The 16,728-nt window shown below is 39.3% G+C and overlaps 1 protein-coding gene across 3 annotated transcripts in view; it reads left to right on the top strand.

The window, feature by feature from the left end:
- DDR2 (discoidin domain receptor tyrosine kinase 2) overlaps positions 1–16,728 on the top strand; it is a 144,176-nt gene that overhangs the window by 110,388 nt on the left and 17,060 nt on the right. For 2 of the 3 annotated variants that reach the window (XM_032845463.1, XM_032845462.1), the window contains 6 exons: positions 3,861–3,963; positions 5,399–5,630; positions 5,939–6,086; positions 6,473–6,578; positions 10,427–10,610; positions 14,163–14,406. In XM_032845463.1, coding sequence (XP_032701354.1) covers positions 3,861–3,963; positions 5,399–5,630; positions 5,939–6,086; positions 6,473–6,578; positions 10,427–10,610; positions 14,163–14,406 — 1,017 coding nt within the window. Of the gene's footprint in view, positions 1–3,860; positions 3,964–5,140; positions 5,188–5,398; positions 5,631–5,938; positions 6,087–6,472; positions 6,579–10,426; positions 10,611–14,162; positions 14,407–16,728 lie in introns of those variants that run through there. The other variant, XM_032845464.1, reaches the window with a different exon arrangement.

Raw genomic sequence — 16,728 nt, 5'->3', positions numbered from 1 at the left:
GGCTTGAGATTCTTTTTTGCTTTTTCTTTTTAAATCTTGTCAAAGAGCCAACTTTTGGTTTTAAGGAATTTTTCTGTTTTCTATTTCATTGATTTCTACTAATATAACTATTATTTTCTTTTTGGAATTACTTTGTATTTTTTTTGTTCTACTTTTTCTAGTTTTTAAAGGTGAAAACTGAGGTCATAGTTTCAAGATCTTTCTTCCTTTCTAATATAGGCTTTTACTATGGTAATTTTCCCCATAAGTACTTCTCAAGTGGTATCCACAAATTTTGTTAGGTTATATTTTCTTTATCTTATAGTACAGAATACTTTCTAGATTCCCTTTTGGTTTCTCATTTGACCCATGGCATATTCAGAAGAGTTTTATTTAGTTTGCAAATATTTGGGGATTTTCCAGATACCTTTCCATTATTTATTTTTCTAAATAAATAGTATTTATTTATAATCATAAAAAATTATAATCATAAAAAATTACTATTTTCTAAATAGTAATTACTTTATGACAGAGAACATACTTTGTATGACTTGAATATTTAAATTTATTGCAGCTTGTTTTATGATTCAGAATATGGTCTATCTTGGTAAATGTTGCATATGCACTTTAAAAGAATGTATACTCTGTTGTTGGGTAGAGTTCTATAAATGTCAGTTATATAAAACTAGTGGATAATGTTGTTCCAATCTTCAATATCCTTACTGATTTTTCTGTTCACTTATTTTCCAATTATTGAGATGTAAGTATTGAAATCTCCATATATAATTGTGGTTTTGTTCAATTTTCCCTGCAGTCTTTTTTTTTTCTTGCTTCATTTGTTGTGAAGTTCTGTTATGTGCATATTTAAGACTGTCATGTGTTCTTGATGAACTAACACCGTTATCATTGTGAAATACCATCTTTATTTCTTCTGTTAAAATCTGCTATGTCTGGTATTAATATAACCACTCAAGCTTTTTTTAAAATAAAGTTTTTATGGTATATCTTTTTCATCATTTTACTTGTAACTTGTCTGTGGTTTTCTGCTTTCTTTTCAATGAATTGTATTTTTTTTATTCCATTTTATCTCTTGTTGACTTATTAGCTATAAATCTTTTTGAAAACATTATTTTAGGAGAACCTGGGTGGCTCACTTGGTTAAGCATCTGCATTTGGCTCAGGCCATAATCTGGGGATCCTGGGATTGAGCCCCACATCAGGCTTCATGCTCAGCAGGGAGCCTGCTTCTCTCTTTCCATCTGCCTGCTGCTCTCCCTGCTTATGCACTCTCCCTCACTCGGTCAAATAAATAAAAATCTTAAAAAAAAAAAAGAAAATGCTATTTTATGCTTGCTTTAGGATTTGTCGTATACATCTTTAATTAAATAAAGTCTATCTTTAAGTGATATTATATCCCTTCATATAGTATAAAAATCTTCCAACAGGATAACCCATTTTTCCCTTTTCAGCCCTATGCTATGTTTTCATGCATTTTATTTTTTTATATATTGTAAACCCCACAGTATATTGTTACTGTTTCTGTTTAAATAGTCAATTACCACTTAAAGAGATGTAAATAACATGAAAACCCATCTTATATGTTATACTATATAATTACTGTTTCCAGTGGGACATTTGCTGTCATTTTTATCTTTGGTCCTCTTTTCATAACATGTTCTTTTACTCTGGCTGCTTAAAAACTTTTCTCCTTATCACATGTTTTAAGCAGGTGGATTATGATGTACTCTAGTGTAATTTTCTTCATGTTTCTCATGCTTCAGGTCATTGAGCATCTTGGGTTTACACTTTCATCAAATTTGAAAAAAATTTCCACCATATTTTATTCAAATACTTTGTTTTCCTCTCTCCTCTTCTTTAAGGGGTCCATTTACATGTGTATGAGGATATTTGAAATTGTTCCAGAACTTACTAATGTTCTGTTTTTTTGTTGCTTGATTGATTATTTGATTGATTTCTGTCATTGTTTCATTTTGGATAATTTCTATTTCTGTCTTTAAGTTCGCCAATCTTTTCTTTAATGTGTGATCTTCCTTTCATGTTATCCAGTGTCTTTTCTCACACAGTCAAGTTTCTTCTCTAGAAATTTGGTTTATATCCTTTCTATATCACCTATAGCTTTCCTTATATTTTTATTTTTTGTTGTTATTATTTTTATTCAAGTATAATTAGCAAACAGTGTTATATTAGTTTCAGGTGTGCAATATAATGATCAAATAGTTCGACATTTCTCAGTTCTCAAGATTAACTGTACTCTTGATCCTCTTTATCTGTTTCACCCATCTTCACCATGTACCTTCCCTATGGCAACCACCACTTTGTTCTCTGTATTTAAGAGACTGGGTTTTTCTGTTTCTTTCTCTCTTCCTCTCTTTTTGTTGTTTGCTCATTTGTTTTGTTTCTTAAACTCCATATGTGAGTGAAATCATATGGTATTTGCCTTTTCCCTGACTTATTTCACTTAGCACTATATGCTGTAGGTCCATCCATGTTGCTGCAAGTGGCAAGATCTTATTCTTTCATGACTGACCAATATTCCGTGTGTGTGTGTGTGTGTGTGTGTGTACCACTTCTTCCTTATCCATTCATCTTGGGCACTTTGGCTGCTTTCATATCTTGTCTATTATAAGTAATGCTGCAATAAACATAAGTATGCATATATCTCTTCAAATTAGCATTTGTGTATTCTTTTGGTAAATACCCAGTAGTGGATCATATGGTAATTCTTTTTTAAATTTTTTGAGGAACCTCCAAACTGTTTCCCACAGTGGCTGACCTTGTATTTTTGGACATGTACAATATAGTTATAACTGTTTGAATAATCTTCTTAAATTCTAACTTCTATATAAGTTCTGAATCAGTTTCAGTTGATTGATTTTTTTCTCATTAAAAGTTCTATTTTCTGCTTCTTTACATGCCTGCTACTTTTAAAATTGCATTGTACATATTTACACTAAAAATGATTTGTTATTTATCTGAAATTTAAGTTTACCTAGGGATCCTGTATTTTCCTGGCAGCCCTAGATCCTTGTGGCTTCTCCAGACTCTTCTCTTTGTCTCCTTGATTTGGGGAATCCTGTAGACTGTGCCTGAGTTCTCACTCACTGTGCTGCAACCTGACTCTGTCACAGCAGTAAGCTGGTGCCACGTAGGACTCATCTTCTTTGTCCCTGGTCTCTCAGGGATGTCATTGTATTGAAACCCAGTCTTTTGTATACTTTGTCCATTTTTTTGGTTGCTTCACCCAGGAGAGTAAGTCTGGTTCCTGTTACTCTGTCTTGGCTGAAGGTAGAAGTCTCTCTCCAGAGGTTATTATTTTTAGCCAGAGGCCAAAACATGGTGCTGATGAGGGCCAAACCTGTGTGTTCAGTCCCTTCATAGGAGAGTTTGTTGGCTTCGCACCATAATTTTGTGCAATCAGCTACCTAGAAAAAAGAATGTTTTGGATCACAAGTGGTACCTGGTGACTGTGAAGATGATTCAACACAGTTGGGAAACTGGTTAGAAGTGCACATCTTCTAATAGGGAAATGGGGGGACATGGGCTTATTACCAAATAAAAGGATAAATCAGCACACTGAATTATGTTACATTACTTGTCAGATTTTGGACCAAAAGATAGGTGTGGCTGAAGGTCAGTGCTCAAGGGATTGGATGCTAATAAGTTTGGAGGCAGGGTCAGGGAGAAAAGGCTGAGAGAATCAGGGTGATCAAACTGGGGTCATAGAAAGGCTTTGAAAAATTTAAGCCCCCTGCTTCCCTGTCCAGTAATCAATTACGTTATTCCTAAAAGGGGCGGGGGATCTTCAGAAATAAGAAGAAAAATATTTCCTCTCTTTTTTTCTTTGGTTTCGCTTGGTCTAGCCATATGCCGCTATCCTTTGGGCATGTCAGGAGGCCACATTCCAGATGAGGACATCACAGCTTCCAGTCAGTGGTCAGAATCCACAGCTGCCAAATATGGAAGGTGAGGATGGATACCCCAAGAAAGCCTAAATCCTGAGTTGGGTACATTTTCTGACTCAAGGGACTGGGGAAGGAGGGTGGTATTTAATGGGACCTGGGAGGCGTGAGGGAAGAAAATCAAGTGGGCCTGTCCTCTTCTGTATGTTTTCAGAAAGATAATTCAGGGCTGGGCGCCATGTGCTGGTCTGGCAACCCCATCCCAGTCACAGGGCCTTGCACGACACTACCCACAACAGATGGGTTCATTGATATGCAGTGGATCTGCTTTACTCACCTTCTCACTGTGAGCAACTGCAGGAAGCTGGTGACAGTGGTAGGTAGGGGAAGATGCAGATGAGATAGGACACTGGGAGCTAGGAGACTCAGTCCTCCTCTCAGTGGGTTTCTGTGAAACATCACTCAGTGCAAAACATCAAGGCTTTCAGCATATGATGAGGCCTCCAATAAATTCTTCCCTTCTCTTAAGGATACCTCATAGAAGGGCCATCCTCATCCATAAAGAGTATGGTGGGTTCCTAATGGCCTAATAGCAGGGGTCCTCTAAAACAATGAACTCCCTTGTCAAAAACTAGTCTGCTTGTTAGGGCATAATCCTCCTCCTCCTGGAATCTAATTCTTTTGGTGTAAAATGTTGGTTTCTGTTAAAATGGAATCACCCGTAAGAAAAGTAACCTCAATAAACCTTCCCCATAATCTCTTAGTATTTGAAAGATGAGAATGATGGTTGGTGGGGTTGGAAGAAAACAGTGATGAGTAGGTGACATCTGTGAGAAAAGGGACATTTCAGGGAAGAGGAAAAGTGGTAAGAGGCTCCCAAAATAAACCTTATACTGATTTCACAATTTTGTTCACTGATAGCTCAGCTTGGAGGTAATAAAATGAAAGCGGATTATTTACTGCTCCCCTGACACACTCCTGCCCCTCACTCTCATTATGGGTTCCCATGGCTTTTTGCTGGGCTGCTATGCCCATCCCGTTGGTTAAAATTCCACTGTGTTACTTAACCCACACTGGGGATCTTATGATCCCTCCCTCCTCCTTCCTATAACTTGATATCCAAGCAAGGAGTGGCCACCCTTGTTATGCTGGGGCTGAAAGTGGAAGGGGGTGGTAAAATGACTCATGGGGGAGTATAGGGTAGAAAGGGTTTCATTTCCCTTGAGGTCTTTAAATCAGGATGAGAAATAAAGACTAAGTCTGATCTGAAGGCCTCTAGACCCTGGTGGTAAGTGTCTTTCTCAGTTTCATAGTGCCCCAGGGCCAGGGGACTGACCACAGGTGGTGGCAGTCAGGCTTGAGGGGAGACCCGAAGAATCTTTTTAAAGTGGGGTTGCAGCCTTTTCTCTCCCCTCAGGACAGGGCAGCTGCTTGCTGTGGATTGGTAAACAACTCTGGTTTCATGGTTTCTCTTTGTCTCCCCAACCCTGTGTCTCAAGGCTGGACTCAGAAGAAGGGGATGGAGCCTGGTGCCCTGAGATTCCAGTGGAACCCGATGACCTGAAGGAGTTCCTACAGATTGACTTGCACACCCTGCACTTTATTACTCTGGTGGGGACCCAAGGGCGCCATGCTGGGGGCCATGGCATTGAATTTGCCCCCATGTACAAGATCAATTACAGTCGGGATGGCACTCGCTGGATCTCTTGGCGGAACCGGCATGGGAAACAGGTAGGAAGAAGAGACATCCAGACCCTGAGATGTCCAGGACCATATTTTGACTTAGGCTAGAAGAGGAAGTACACAGGCTGTCTTGTAGGTATGTGCACACACAGACCTGGCATGCCCTTACCCATGTGGGACCAAGGATGAGGGAGGGCAAGGTGGGAGGACCAGGAGGAATATCAAGGTTGCTGAGAAAACTGAAAGGATACATTCTGCTCCTTCAGTTCAAAAGAGAGGGTCCCTGAAAGGGTTGATGAGGGAGAGTCAGCATAACCTCATAGCATCTTTCCTCCCTTTCTCTTCTCTTTCCTCAGGTGCTGGATGGGAATAGTAACCCCTATGACATTTTCCTAAAGGACTTGGAGCCACCCATCGTGGCTAGATTTGTCCGCTTCATTCCAGTCACTGACCACTCCATGAACGTGTGCATGCGGGTGGAGCTCTATGGCTGTGTCTGGCTAGGTAGGTTTCCAGAGAGAGAGAGAGAGAGCTTATAGATCTTATTAAAACCCCCAACCCCTGGAAAATAAAGGCAAACAAGTCAGAAAGATATGGGATTAGTCATCTCTGGAGTGAAGTGATTCCTCTAAGCTCAAGCCAAGAAAGGACATTGCTCCTTCACCAACATGTGGTGCTCTATACATTAAATGATACAATCTGAGTCATTTCACTGACTGCCACTGAGGAGTGCTCCTTGGCAGTGCTCCCTTTGTGCCCAGATTGAGTTCTGTGCAGACATATTGAACAAGATTTCACCCCTGAAGTCTTGTGTAGCTCCCTGGGATAGTTGGTCTAACCAGTGGGTGCCTCTTCTTCCTAAGGCACTGACACACCTGTTTCCTTGGCAGATGGCTTGGTGTCTTACAGTGCTCCGGCGGGACAGCAGTTCGTACTCCCTGGAGGCTCCATCATTTACCTCAATGATTCTGTCTATGATGGAGCTGTTGGGTACAGGTAAATTCTGGGAAACTTTGGTCATCAGAATGGAAAAGTGGCCACTAGAAGAGAATAGCATTTTATTATGGTTTCGGATTAATAATTAATCAACTGGTCAACCAACTGGTGTTTATTTAGACCCTGTATTAGGCATTGTGAGATAATTTAGATGAAGTAAAATAGGGACTCTTTATTTGCAAGGAACTGAAGTCCTAGTTTGGGAAGACAGGGGAACAATAAATTACACAAAGTAAGAACTGAAATTGTGGTATAGTTCTAAGTATGGTAGATATATATAGATATGTATCTATCTATCTATATATATATATGCCCTTAAAACAGGACATATGGTCTGACACAAATAATGGCCTACTTATAGAGATGAAAGGCCAGAAGAACTGAAGTTATAAGTATACTAAATTGGAGAGGTCAAGAAGTTCAGGAAGACTGTACCCCATAAATGGAAAAGCTTTGGAAGTCATGAAAAGGAGACTCATAAGGCTTATGATAGACAAGGAGAGTTTCTAGGATGATATGATTTAGAGCAGAGGAGGTGGGCAGAAAAGTGCAAAGGAAAGGGAACAAGACTGAGGACAGAAATGGTCTGACTGTAGCAGAAGCTCGAGCTGGGAGCAGCAAAGAGGGCCAGTGTAGCCCTGAAATGGGCCTATGGAAGGCCATGGTAGAAGAGTCGGACACAGTAATAGGGCTGGATGAGAGACGTTCCTCCTATATCACTTCACTCTGAGCCTTGCCATTCTTCTTCTAGTCCACTTTGACACTTTTCTCTCTCTCAGCTTGGTCTTTGTCTGCAAAGATTGCACCTGGAAGAGAGATTGAGTCCAGACTAGAGGATGGAGGTTTCTAGTGGTTGAGAGAGGAAGAAATTAGTCTCCAGAAGGGGAGTGAGGGATTATAGGACATCCATTGTTTTAGGTGTGAAGAATAAACTCCTGACCCCCATGCCTCCCCCCACCTCCCGCAGCACCCCGGCAACGGTCATCCCCTCAGTGAAGACCTGACTCACCCAGTATTTGATTTCCAGCTACTTCCTTTCCATCTGCTTAGTCACTGTTGTTTTCTGTTCACTCAAACTGTATGGGCATCATTTCATTTAGCCACTCCCCAGCTGACATTTACTCAAGGTATAGAGGAAATTGAGATCAATTGAATTCATTTTAGATTAATAAATCTTTGCTAACCCATTCTTGCTACCTCCGATGAATTTGGCCAGACGTGGTAGGTATTCAAAAATATAAGGAAGTCCTGGATCCTACCTTAAAGAAGCTCCCAATTAGGAATGGGGACTAGGGCAGGAAAGCACAGCACTGGGAGTGAAAACACCTGGATTCATGTCATGAAAGTTATTTCCATTTCCTTAAGTTATAAAAATGTATAAGAAAAGCATTTTTTAAAGGTAAAGTGCTACATACATGTAAATTTTATCTGATTTGGAAAACCAGCAAAGATATGATGAAATAGCTGAAACTAAAGTGGGCCCCAAAGGATGGGTAGAACTTTCACTGGTAAAGAATCTTGAAATGGCATTTGAGGCAGAGTGCATAGCATATCAACAAAAGAATCACACTTAAAGTTTAGGGAAATGTCTGCCAAAGATCAATCATTTAGTTAACCATCAGCGATACTTATGTAGCAAAATAGTAGATGAGAAGCATGATTGGGCAGATGATGTCGTATTTTGGAGGAACTTGAATGTCAGGGCCAGGAAGAAGAGGAGGAGGGGGAGTTGTTTTTTTCTTCATAAATATAACCATCAACAGGACAAGTCATTGAAGATTTTTAAAGCTGGAGAAGGACAAGATTGGAACTGTGCTTTAAACAGATTAATCAAGCAGCTCACAAAGGTTAGATTTGAGTCAAAAGAGGAGGTGAACTCTGTCCAATGAAAACAATGAAGGACCAAGGCCAAAATGATGACTGTGGGAATGGGAGGAGGAGACAGTCACATAGGGACCATTTGCAATCTGACTGGGTTTAAGTGTGAGACAGTTGGGTGAGGAAAAGAGGTAGATGAAACCTTGGGTTGGCATTTATTCATCAACAATCATACTTTGGTACATATGGTGTTCCAGGCATTTTCACTGAGCCACTGAGTATGAAAGAATATAATGGGCAGAAATGGGAAACTTAGGTGAAAGATTTAGTTTAGAAAGGGGTAGTGATGGATTTAGTTTGGGATATAAATTTAAGGGAATGGCAGGACATTCAAATGGGTAAGTAAGGCACTGTTAACAGGAAAGGTGAAGGGAAACTGCAGAGATTTCAATACAATCACTTTCCACTTGTTAACTGAGATAGTGAGGTTATCTCTATGGAGCGTGCCTGGGTGATGAGGTGTAAGCTACCTGATTCAGAATCTTGGGAATAGATAGTTTTAATAGTAAAAGTTACCTTTTTTTAACTAAAAAAATTACAGAAGTAATACATGCTTGTTGTAGGAATTCTAACAATCTAAAGGATATGAAGTAAACCAGGAAAGTTTCTTTCCTTACCCATCCCCATTTGATTTAATTTTGACTAAAAGAAATTAATTTTTCATTTGTGTTGCTTTTCTTAAGTTTCATGGGGATTTATTATTATTGGGACAATGGGAAATATATTTATTGCAAGTAAACTTATGTTCTCCTAGCCTTCTGATCTGTAGAGAGAAGAAAAAGATGGCAAATCCTTGGAAGGGAGATCCAGGCTCTGGTCACTGTGGATAAGGCCAGTCAAATTTTATAATTTGCCCAACATTTTTCAATGAATAAATAAATTTAAAAGTGTATCTGTAAGGCTGGCATAATCACTCAATTTTTCTTTTGTGAATCCACAACTTTTACATAAACTCAAGGGGCACATGTATTATTGCTTGAGGGTGAGTATCCCAATCTCTTCATTTGAGAGACTCCTGGCTTATCATTTGAGCTTACAATGCAGAGCATGAAGAGAGTGGAGTCCCAGTGGATGAGTTCTTGCTCTGTCTCTCCATAAAAAGAAGGCCAAATAGAAATAGAAAGCTAAAAATAATAGCCAAATTAACATAAATACACAATCATCCCACATACCAATCAAGAAGAGCCTTACAATCAGAAGTGGAAAGCATGCCAATCTAGAAAACAAAACTAAATCCAATGCCTGAAACCCTCAAGTAATTCATGTGTTCTATTCTATGAATCTGTATCCTACCAATTTAATTAAAATTACATATAAATTAGTATTTAAGTTTGGCATTGATGACTTTTTCCCCCCTTTAGTTTGACATCAAATTGGAATGTTGGATGTGGGGTAGAAGAGGGCATGACTGGCTTCTGTGGAATTGATTCACTGAAAAACGACAACATACAGTCAAAGGAGAGTCAGAAAAATTTCCAACAAGCTCTGGGACTATTTATTGAGTGATGGTCAAGTGCTACTACCTACTGTAGTGTTCATTCTATGCATGCATGCATCCATTCATTCATTTACTTCTTAATGGATTAATTAATCAAATGCATTTGATAATACTGAGTTAGTATATAAAAACATTACATTCAGTCTACAAGAATAGGTAAGGATGCAATAGATTATAGAAAGCTTTTCTTATAAAATGATAAAATATTATTTAAAAGCTTGGCTACTAAAGCAGTAAGCATTAAGTATTTTGTAAAATTCATTTATATGAAATTCTTTGTTCTCCATTGATGCAGGATGAATGCATCAATGCTATAAAATATACTGGATTTTTCATAATTCTTCAACCTTCAAGATAATCAACTCTTACAAAACCTGGGGTGAAGAAGCTGGGTATAAAAGCTCTTCCGTGAACGTGCAATTAATTCCAGGTTCCTCTCTCCCTTTCCCTTTTCTTCCCCTGGCCTGAGCAGCATGACTGAAGGGTTGGGCCAGCTGACAGATGGGGTATCTGGCCTGGATGACTTCACTCAGACCCACGAATACCACGTATGGCCGGGCTATGACTACGTGGGCTGGAGGAATGAAAGCGCTCCCAGTGGTTACATCGAGATCATGTTTGAATTTGACCGAATCAGGAATTTCACGACCATGAAGGTCAGTGGTGTTAGGTGTGGTGGAACATGTGCAGAAGCCAAGATAATGGTGTAGTGAAAAGGCATGCTAGAAAGAACCTTGGGTGGTGTCAGCAGAACTGGATTCAAATTGTTATTTCTCCACTAATGAGCTACATGCATTTCCAAATCACTTCATCTCTGGGCTTCTTGCTTCATTTGTAAATAAGGGGGTTAGACTAGGTCACTATTTCTCAATGTTTTCTGTTATTGTTCCAACATCAACGTCTACATACCATTAGGCACAGTGGATCCAGTGTCTAGAGCCCACAATACTTTGAAGGCCTATGGAAATATTTTAACTTCTTTTAATGTCAGGGGGAAAAAAAGAGCTTTTAGGGTCAAACATAATTTTCATCTGTTTTAACGACACAATTTCAAAATACAATTTTAATTTTTTATGGAGGGAGGGGCTCACAAAAGCAAAAGTAAATAGAACCCATGGAAATCATTTTATGGCCCTGCCCAATGCTCCTGAGGGACATGCTTTTATCAGTAAGGATGGCTCATTGCCACTCTAATTCTCAATGGAAGAATTGAGTATTTTGTATCTTGTCTTTGAAATCACTTTCCACACCTATCCTGTTTCTTCTATTCCGTGGTCACTGTGAAGTTATGACAGGAGGCTCCACACTCTTCTGTTTCCAGAGGTCTTTGTTTCCTTATCTCTTGAAATAGCATATCTTCTGTCTGGTTGTCCTACCAGATTTCATGCTCCTCCAACTGGAACTCTAAACTTGAGGAAAAACTGGGGCTTAACAGTGGAAAGTCCTTTTATTGAGTGTAAGGGAGACCCCTGAAGTTTTTGTGGTCCATGTATAACTCTTACTGGTTTATTGAGGAGCATGAGAGGACACCAGAATGAGGCCCAAGAGAGTGGGCACATGAATTTGACCTCACACATGGACTCCTGTTCATCTGTTATTTTCTCTCTTCATAGATGGGTACAGAATATTAATGGCCAACAGATTGGTGATGCTGCCTCTGTCTAAATCCTCTTGGGATGATTTGCCGTTCAGTGGGGGGAAGGCACCATTTATTTGCAAATGGAGATATGTAGGATGAGATGAGGACCCAGAAGAAGGAAATCTTTGTTATCTTTAAAATTTGTTATTCTTGGCACAAAATGGGAGTCAAAGAGGAAATCCATGTCTGTTATATTACCCTCATATGTTAATGTGATTATGTCTCCTAACTGGATTAATAGCTATTAGTTAAATGAGCAAACGTTTAGGTTGAGAACAGAAGGATCAATACAGGCCCATCTGCCCTTATATTGTTCAAGGGTGGCTTCTTGGCAGTTGTAAGAATGTAAGTGTGTGCAGTTGTGTGTCTAACACTTAGCCTTCAGAGGGTTTTCTGGAGGGGGGAGGGGAATTCGCATAGTGCCAAATATCTAGCTCCGGGAAAATTTATTTCTATTGCTGAATAGTGAGATAGCCACATGCACCTATGAACAAATGTATCAATTCACACAAATATACCATTGGGGTAATTTTTAGTCTCACAAATAATACAATGTATTTTAAACTCTCCACAAAGTTTTAATATTTAGTCAATAGACCTTGATCTCCCTGAGTCCCCTGTAGCTCTGTCTAATTAGTTTATCACAGGTCAGAATTATTCAAAAGCGTATTCTGCAGTAAGCAGTTACCAGAATCTTCTCTATCTTAGAGTCCATCCTCTCGAGGCCAAACAAGCCTCTAGTGTATTTTAATTTTCCTGAGACAAATAAAATATTAAAAATGACTTACAGGTCGCTAACATCTTCTGGAAAGTAGTTATTAGTTTCTAGGCAAATTATTGTCGTTCCCCCTGCCCCTTAAATATAGTCAAAATATTCTATTGAAATATATTACTGTCCTTTTAAAATGTATTGTACTTATTAAATAAATGTGTTAAGTCCACAGGGGAATGAAATTCTATACTATTTATTTGCATTCCAGGAGAATTCCCAAAACATCTGTAGGAGAGATTATTACCTCCCCCACAGGCTACTTATCCAACACTTTGCAGATTGCAAAAAAATCTGAAAAATCTATTGAAGCTGTAGATGGTATTTTTTTTAGATTTTTTTTTTCTTAGCCTTGCTCCATTGACTTGTGCTCAGTAAACTGGAACAGCTAATTCATCCCAAGGAAGATACTAACAGATGTTTTCATTGTTAAAATATTTACAGGAAAATCCAAATGGAGAAGTCAAGGTGACTTGTTCCATTTCTGGGTGGCGTGGTATTGGTGAGGGCACTGGACCAGGAGTCTAGGGTCCTAGACTCCATTCTGTTGTTGACTGGCCATGGGCAGGTCATACCTACCTGAGCACTAGCTCATTAGAAATAGAGAGTCAGAGTAGGTGATTTTATTCTATTCTTTCAGAGTATCTCTGCTCATTTCTTCGATCATAACATTTCTACAATCATTGCCGCTGTTTCTTTAGCTAAACATAAATTCTGAACAGTAGTCCTGTAGTTGCTCTCCAGAACACAGAGGAGGGTATCAAAGACAGTCAAAGGCTTACAATGCAGGGCCTAAGCAAGACATTAAAATGCAAATAGCAATTATCTTCCCAGAATGGCAATGAGACATTTCCAGCCTATGAAGTCTTTTAATTCAGGGGCTTGAGACCAGCACAGCTCCATTTTCCACGTACAGCTGAGCCAGAGGAAATGTCAGTGAACAACCACGAGGGACCTGACCTAGTTACAAATATGCACATTCCATTTCTGAAGGATGTTGAGCACACAAAGGTGCTCCAGAGGAACTGTTGTGGGATCTTTGTTTCTTATGACCCTTTTACAAGCCATACAAATATCCTGGTGAAAGTGTCAGGGCAGTGGGGAAGAGAATGCAAGCTACTTTCTGTAAGACCTTTTTTTCTCATCTCAGAAAATATCCCTGAGGAAGATCCCATGTCCTCATCAGAATGGCATTACCTAAACTGAACTTCATCAAGACAGCTTATTAAGTCTTGTGTCTCTGGCTGGAAAATGCTAATACGCAGCCCTTGACATGAGATTTTTAAAGAGAAAGATGAAATCATTTTTGGAATGTGTATTATTTCAGGTTCCTCAATTAAACCTGTTGGAAGGGGTGGACTGGTTTAGAATGTACCTGGGAGGAAGGAAGATAGAGGGTGTCCCCTTACCTCAGTTCAGAACAGTTTGTTTTTGAGTGAACAGCCAGTAAGTGTTAGGGAGGGTTAGAGACTTGGGAGTGTTAAGGGCAAGGAAGGCCCCTGAGAAGATGCTGGTCTGACCCTCACTTAACAGGTGAGGTGACAGGAAATGAGGTGGCTGGGGGCACACAGTTGCAGAGAGGTGACTGGGGAAGCCACACCATTTTTAGGGTGCCAGACCAATGTATCAAGCTGCTGTGAAGAGGGTGGAAGGGCAAGTCGGAGACACTGCAGAGCTAGTCACCAAGAGCGGAGCTCATAGAAATGGGCAGATGGAGGATTTTACCAGGTTAGTTTGCCTTGTGTCCCTGCACCACTTGTTGGTGTCAGCCTGTCCCTCACATGCCTCCTTCTCTGCCAGGTCCACTGCAACAACATGTTTGCCAAAGGTGTGAAGATTTTTAAGGAGGTGCAGTGTTACTTCCGCTCAGAGGCCAACGAGTGGGAACCGAACGCTGTGTCCTTCCCCCTTGTCCTGGACGACGTCAACCCCAGTGCTCGGTTCGTCACGGTGCCCCTCCACCACCGCATGGCCAGCGCTATCAAGTGCCAATACCATTTTGCTGATACCTGGATGATGTTCAGTGAGATCACCTTCCAATCAGGTTGGGAGCTGGGGGCCTCCTGCAGAGGTGGGAGTGGGGTAGCGTGGTGAAGGAGGCAGGTGCACCCTGGAGCTGCTCAGTGGGTGGGTGTCTGAGGAAGAGGATTGCACAGTGGCTTCTCACTGGTGGATAGAGAAATCTACATGACTAGAATATTTACTGGGCTCTCACATATTATTTAAAAGGCATGTAAATTAAAGGATGAAAATATGAGAGCACAATGAGTTAAAACTGTATAAATTAAGCCAGTTAAGGGGAAGCACACACTATTAAAATATTTAAATGAAAATTTCCAAATATACACAAAAGTAGAGAACAATGAGCCTTACCAACCACTCTCAGCCTTCCAATCACTGATGCTGTGACTGTCTTTCATTATTTCTCCATTTTCACTATAGCATTTTAAGCAAATTTGAGACATTATTTGAGTTTATTACTAAAAATTTGAGAATACATCTAAGAAAATAACATCTTCTTCATAAGCATCATGCCTTGCAAGCATAAAGCAATATAAAATCTAACATTTATTAATAATTAATTCCTTAATATTATCTAACAGGCTGTCCATGTTCAAGTATCCCTGATTGTCTAATATCCAGAGAGTTGGCTTGATCAAATTCAGATCCAAATAAGGCCCTCTTGGGGGATTTCCTTTATTATATTCCTAAGTGTCTCTTTTAATATAAAATAGTCCTTTAAAAAAAGCCAATCTGTTCTGGTTTGGCTGATTGCTTTTTGTGATGTCATTTTCTAGAGCTTGTATCTTTTGTCATTCTTGTAGCTGGGAAGTTATATCTACATGCTAACTTGATTCAAGTTCAATACTTATTTTTGTAAAGAATTTTCATAGATAATGCTGTGTCCTTTTAAAAAAATTTTTTTAACATATTTAATTTAGCTGTGTCCTTTGAACATCATCATAGATAATGCTATTGAACCTCATCGTGGGGGTGTAGTGTTATATCCTCTCACCTTTTGTGATGCTAAGATTGATTTCTGGGCTCAGGTTATCACCACAAACAGGTGACAACTGCTTGAGTTATTTATTTTATTAGGGCTTGCTAAATAGTGGTTTTCTAGTTCTTGCATTCCTTCTGCATTTATCGGCTGAATTTCTTCTGACTAGTAGAACTGTTCCTCATGCACTTGCTTACTCTGAGATACAGTTCACATTGGAAGGGCAGGATACATGATTAAATTTTTTCTCTTCATCAATTTTCAGAGTTGATGCCCTAGCAACCTTCAGTAATGTCTAGTGAGGTTTTTGGTGTGTTTGTTTTTCATACTTGTTTTGCTTTTTAGTATCATTATGGACTCGTTGCTTTTTTTAAAAAATAAATTCCGTATGTTTAATCAGTTGCAATTATTAATTCTTTCTGGTGTTCACACTGTCTTACATTTGATCAGAACACACACCTTTAAGCTGGCTCTGTGTTCTTTGGATCTGATCCTATAAGCCTTTGATGAATATTTTATTTTCTGGAAGAACAAAATTACCCAAGTTCTTTTTGAACGTTTGTGTTCCAGATATGAAGCCAACCATTTCCTTAAGAAGTCGCGGTTCCTTTTAGTGGAGAATGGTGCTTAGAGACCACAAATTGGGCAGTAAGGATTATACTGAGTGCTGAAAAGTTAAAAAGCATTTAGGGCATTGTCTATACCACTGCAGTATAGATGGGGTGCAAAACCCACACAATGATTTTTAGAAAGATGCTCAAAGTGATACCAATAATAAGTGATCAAGAAAGAGGTCAGTAGAGAGTGGTTTTTTAACAATCAAAAGAGTGAGCCTTGCACTGGACCTGGGCAAAAGTATAGGTGGAAAAAAAAGGCAAAAGAGACTAGTATAAAGATAAAGCAGAAGACCTCATGTTTCCGATTTAACTTTTATTTTTTAAATTTTTATTTATGTATTTGTTTGTTTATTTATGAGAGAGAGAGGAAGATGAGCAGAGGGTAGGGAACAAGCAGACTCCATGCTCAGTGTGGAGCCCAACATGGGGCTCGATCCCGACCCTGAGGTTATGACCTGAGCTGAAACCAAGAGTCATATGCTTAACTGACTGAGCCACCCAGGCGCCCCTGATTTAATTTCTAAAAGAAGAAAATTTCAATATGGCTTGTTCATAAGATGTCCTGACAAGGAAATAGAACATCTGTTTAGAAAAACATGTTTGGTGCCTCAGTATCTTCTGTTATAAAGATTTAATTTAAGAATAAATGGATTGATTATTTTATATGGAGTATTTATTAAGATCAGAGATTTAGATGCTCAAAATCAGTGTCATTACATTGTCTTAACTAGAAGGCCACAGATTCTCA

The sequence above is a fragment of the Lontra canadensis genome, unplaced genomic scaffold (assembly GCF_010015895.1).
Source record: "Lontra canadensis isolate GAN:19392208 unplaced genomic scaffold, GSC_riverotter_1.0 scaffold164, whole genome shotgun sequence".
In the NCBI taxonomy this organism is placed as follows: domain Eukaryota; kingdom Metazoa; phylum Chordata; class Mammalia; order Carnivora; family Mustelidae; genus Lontra; species Lontra canadensis.
Note: the sequence above shows the minus strand (reverse complement) of the source record. Positions and strands in the feature narration are given on the sequence as shown.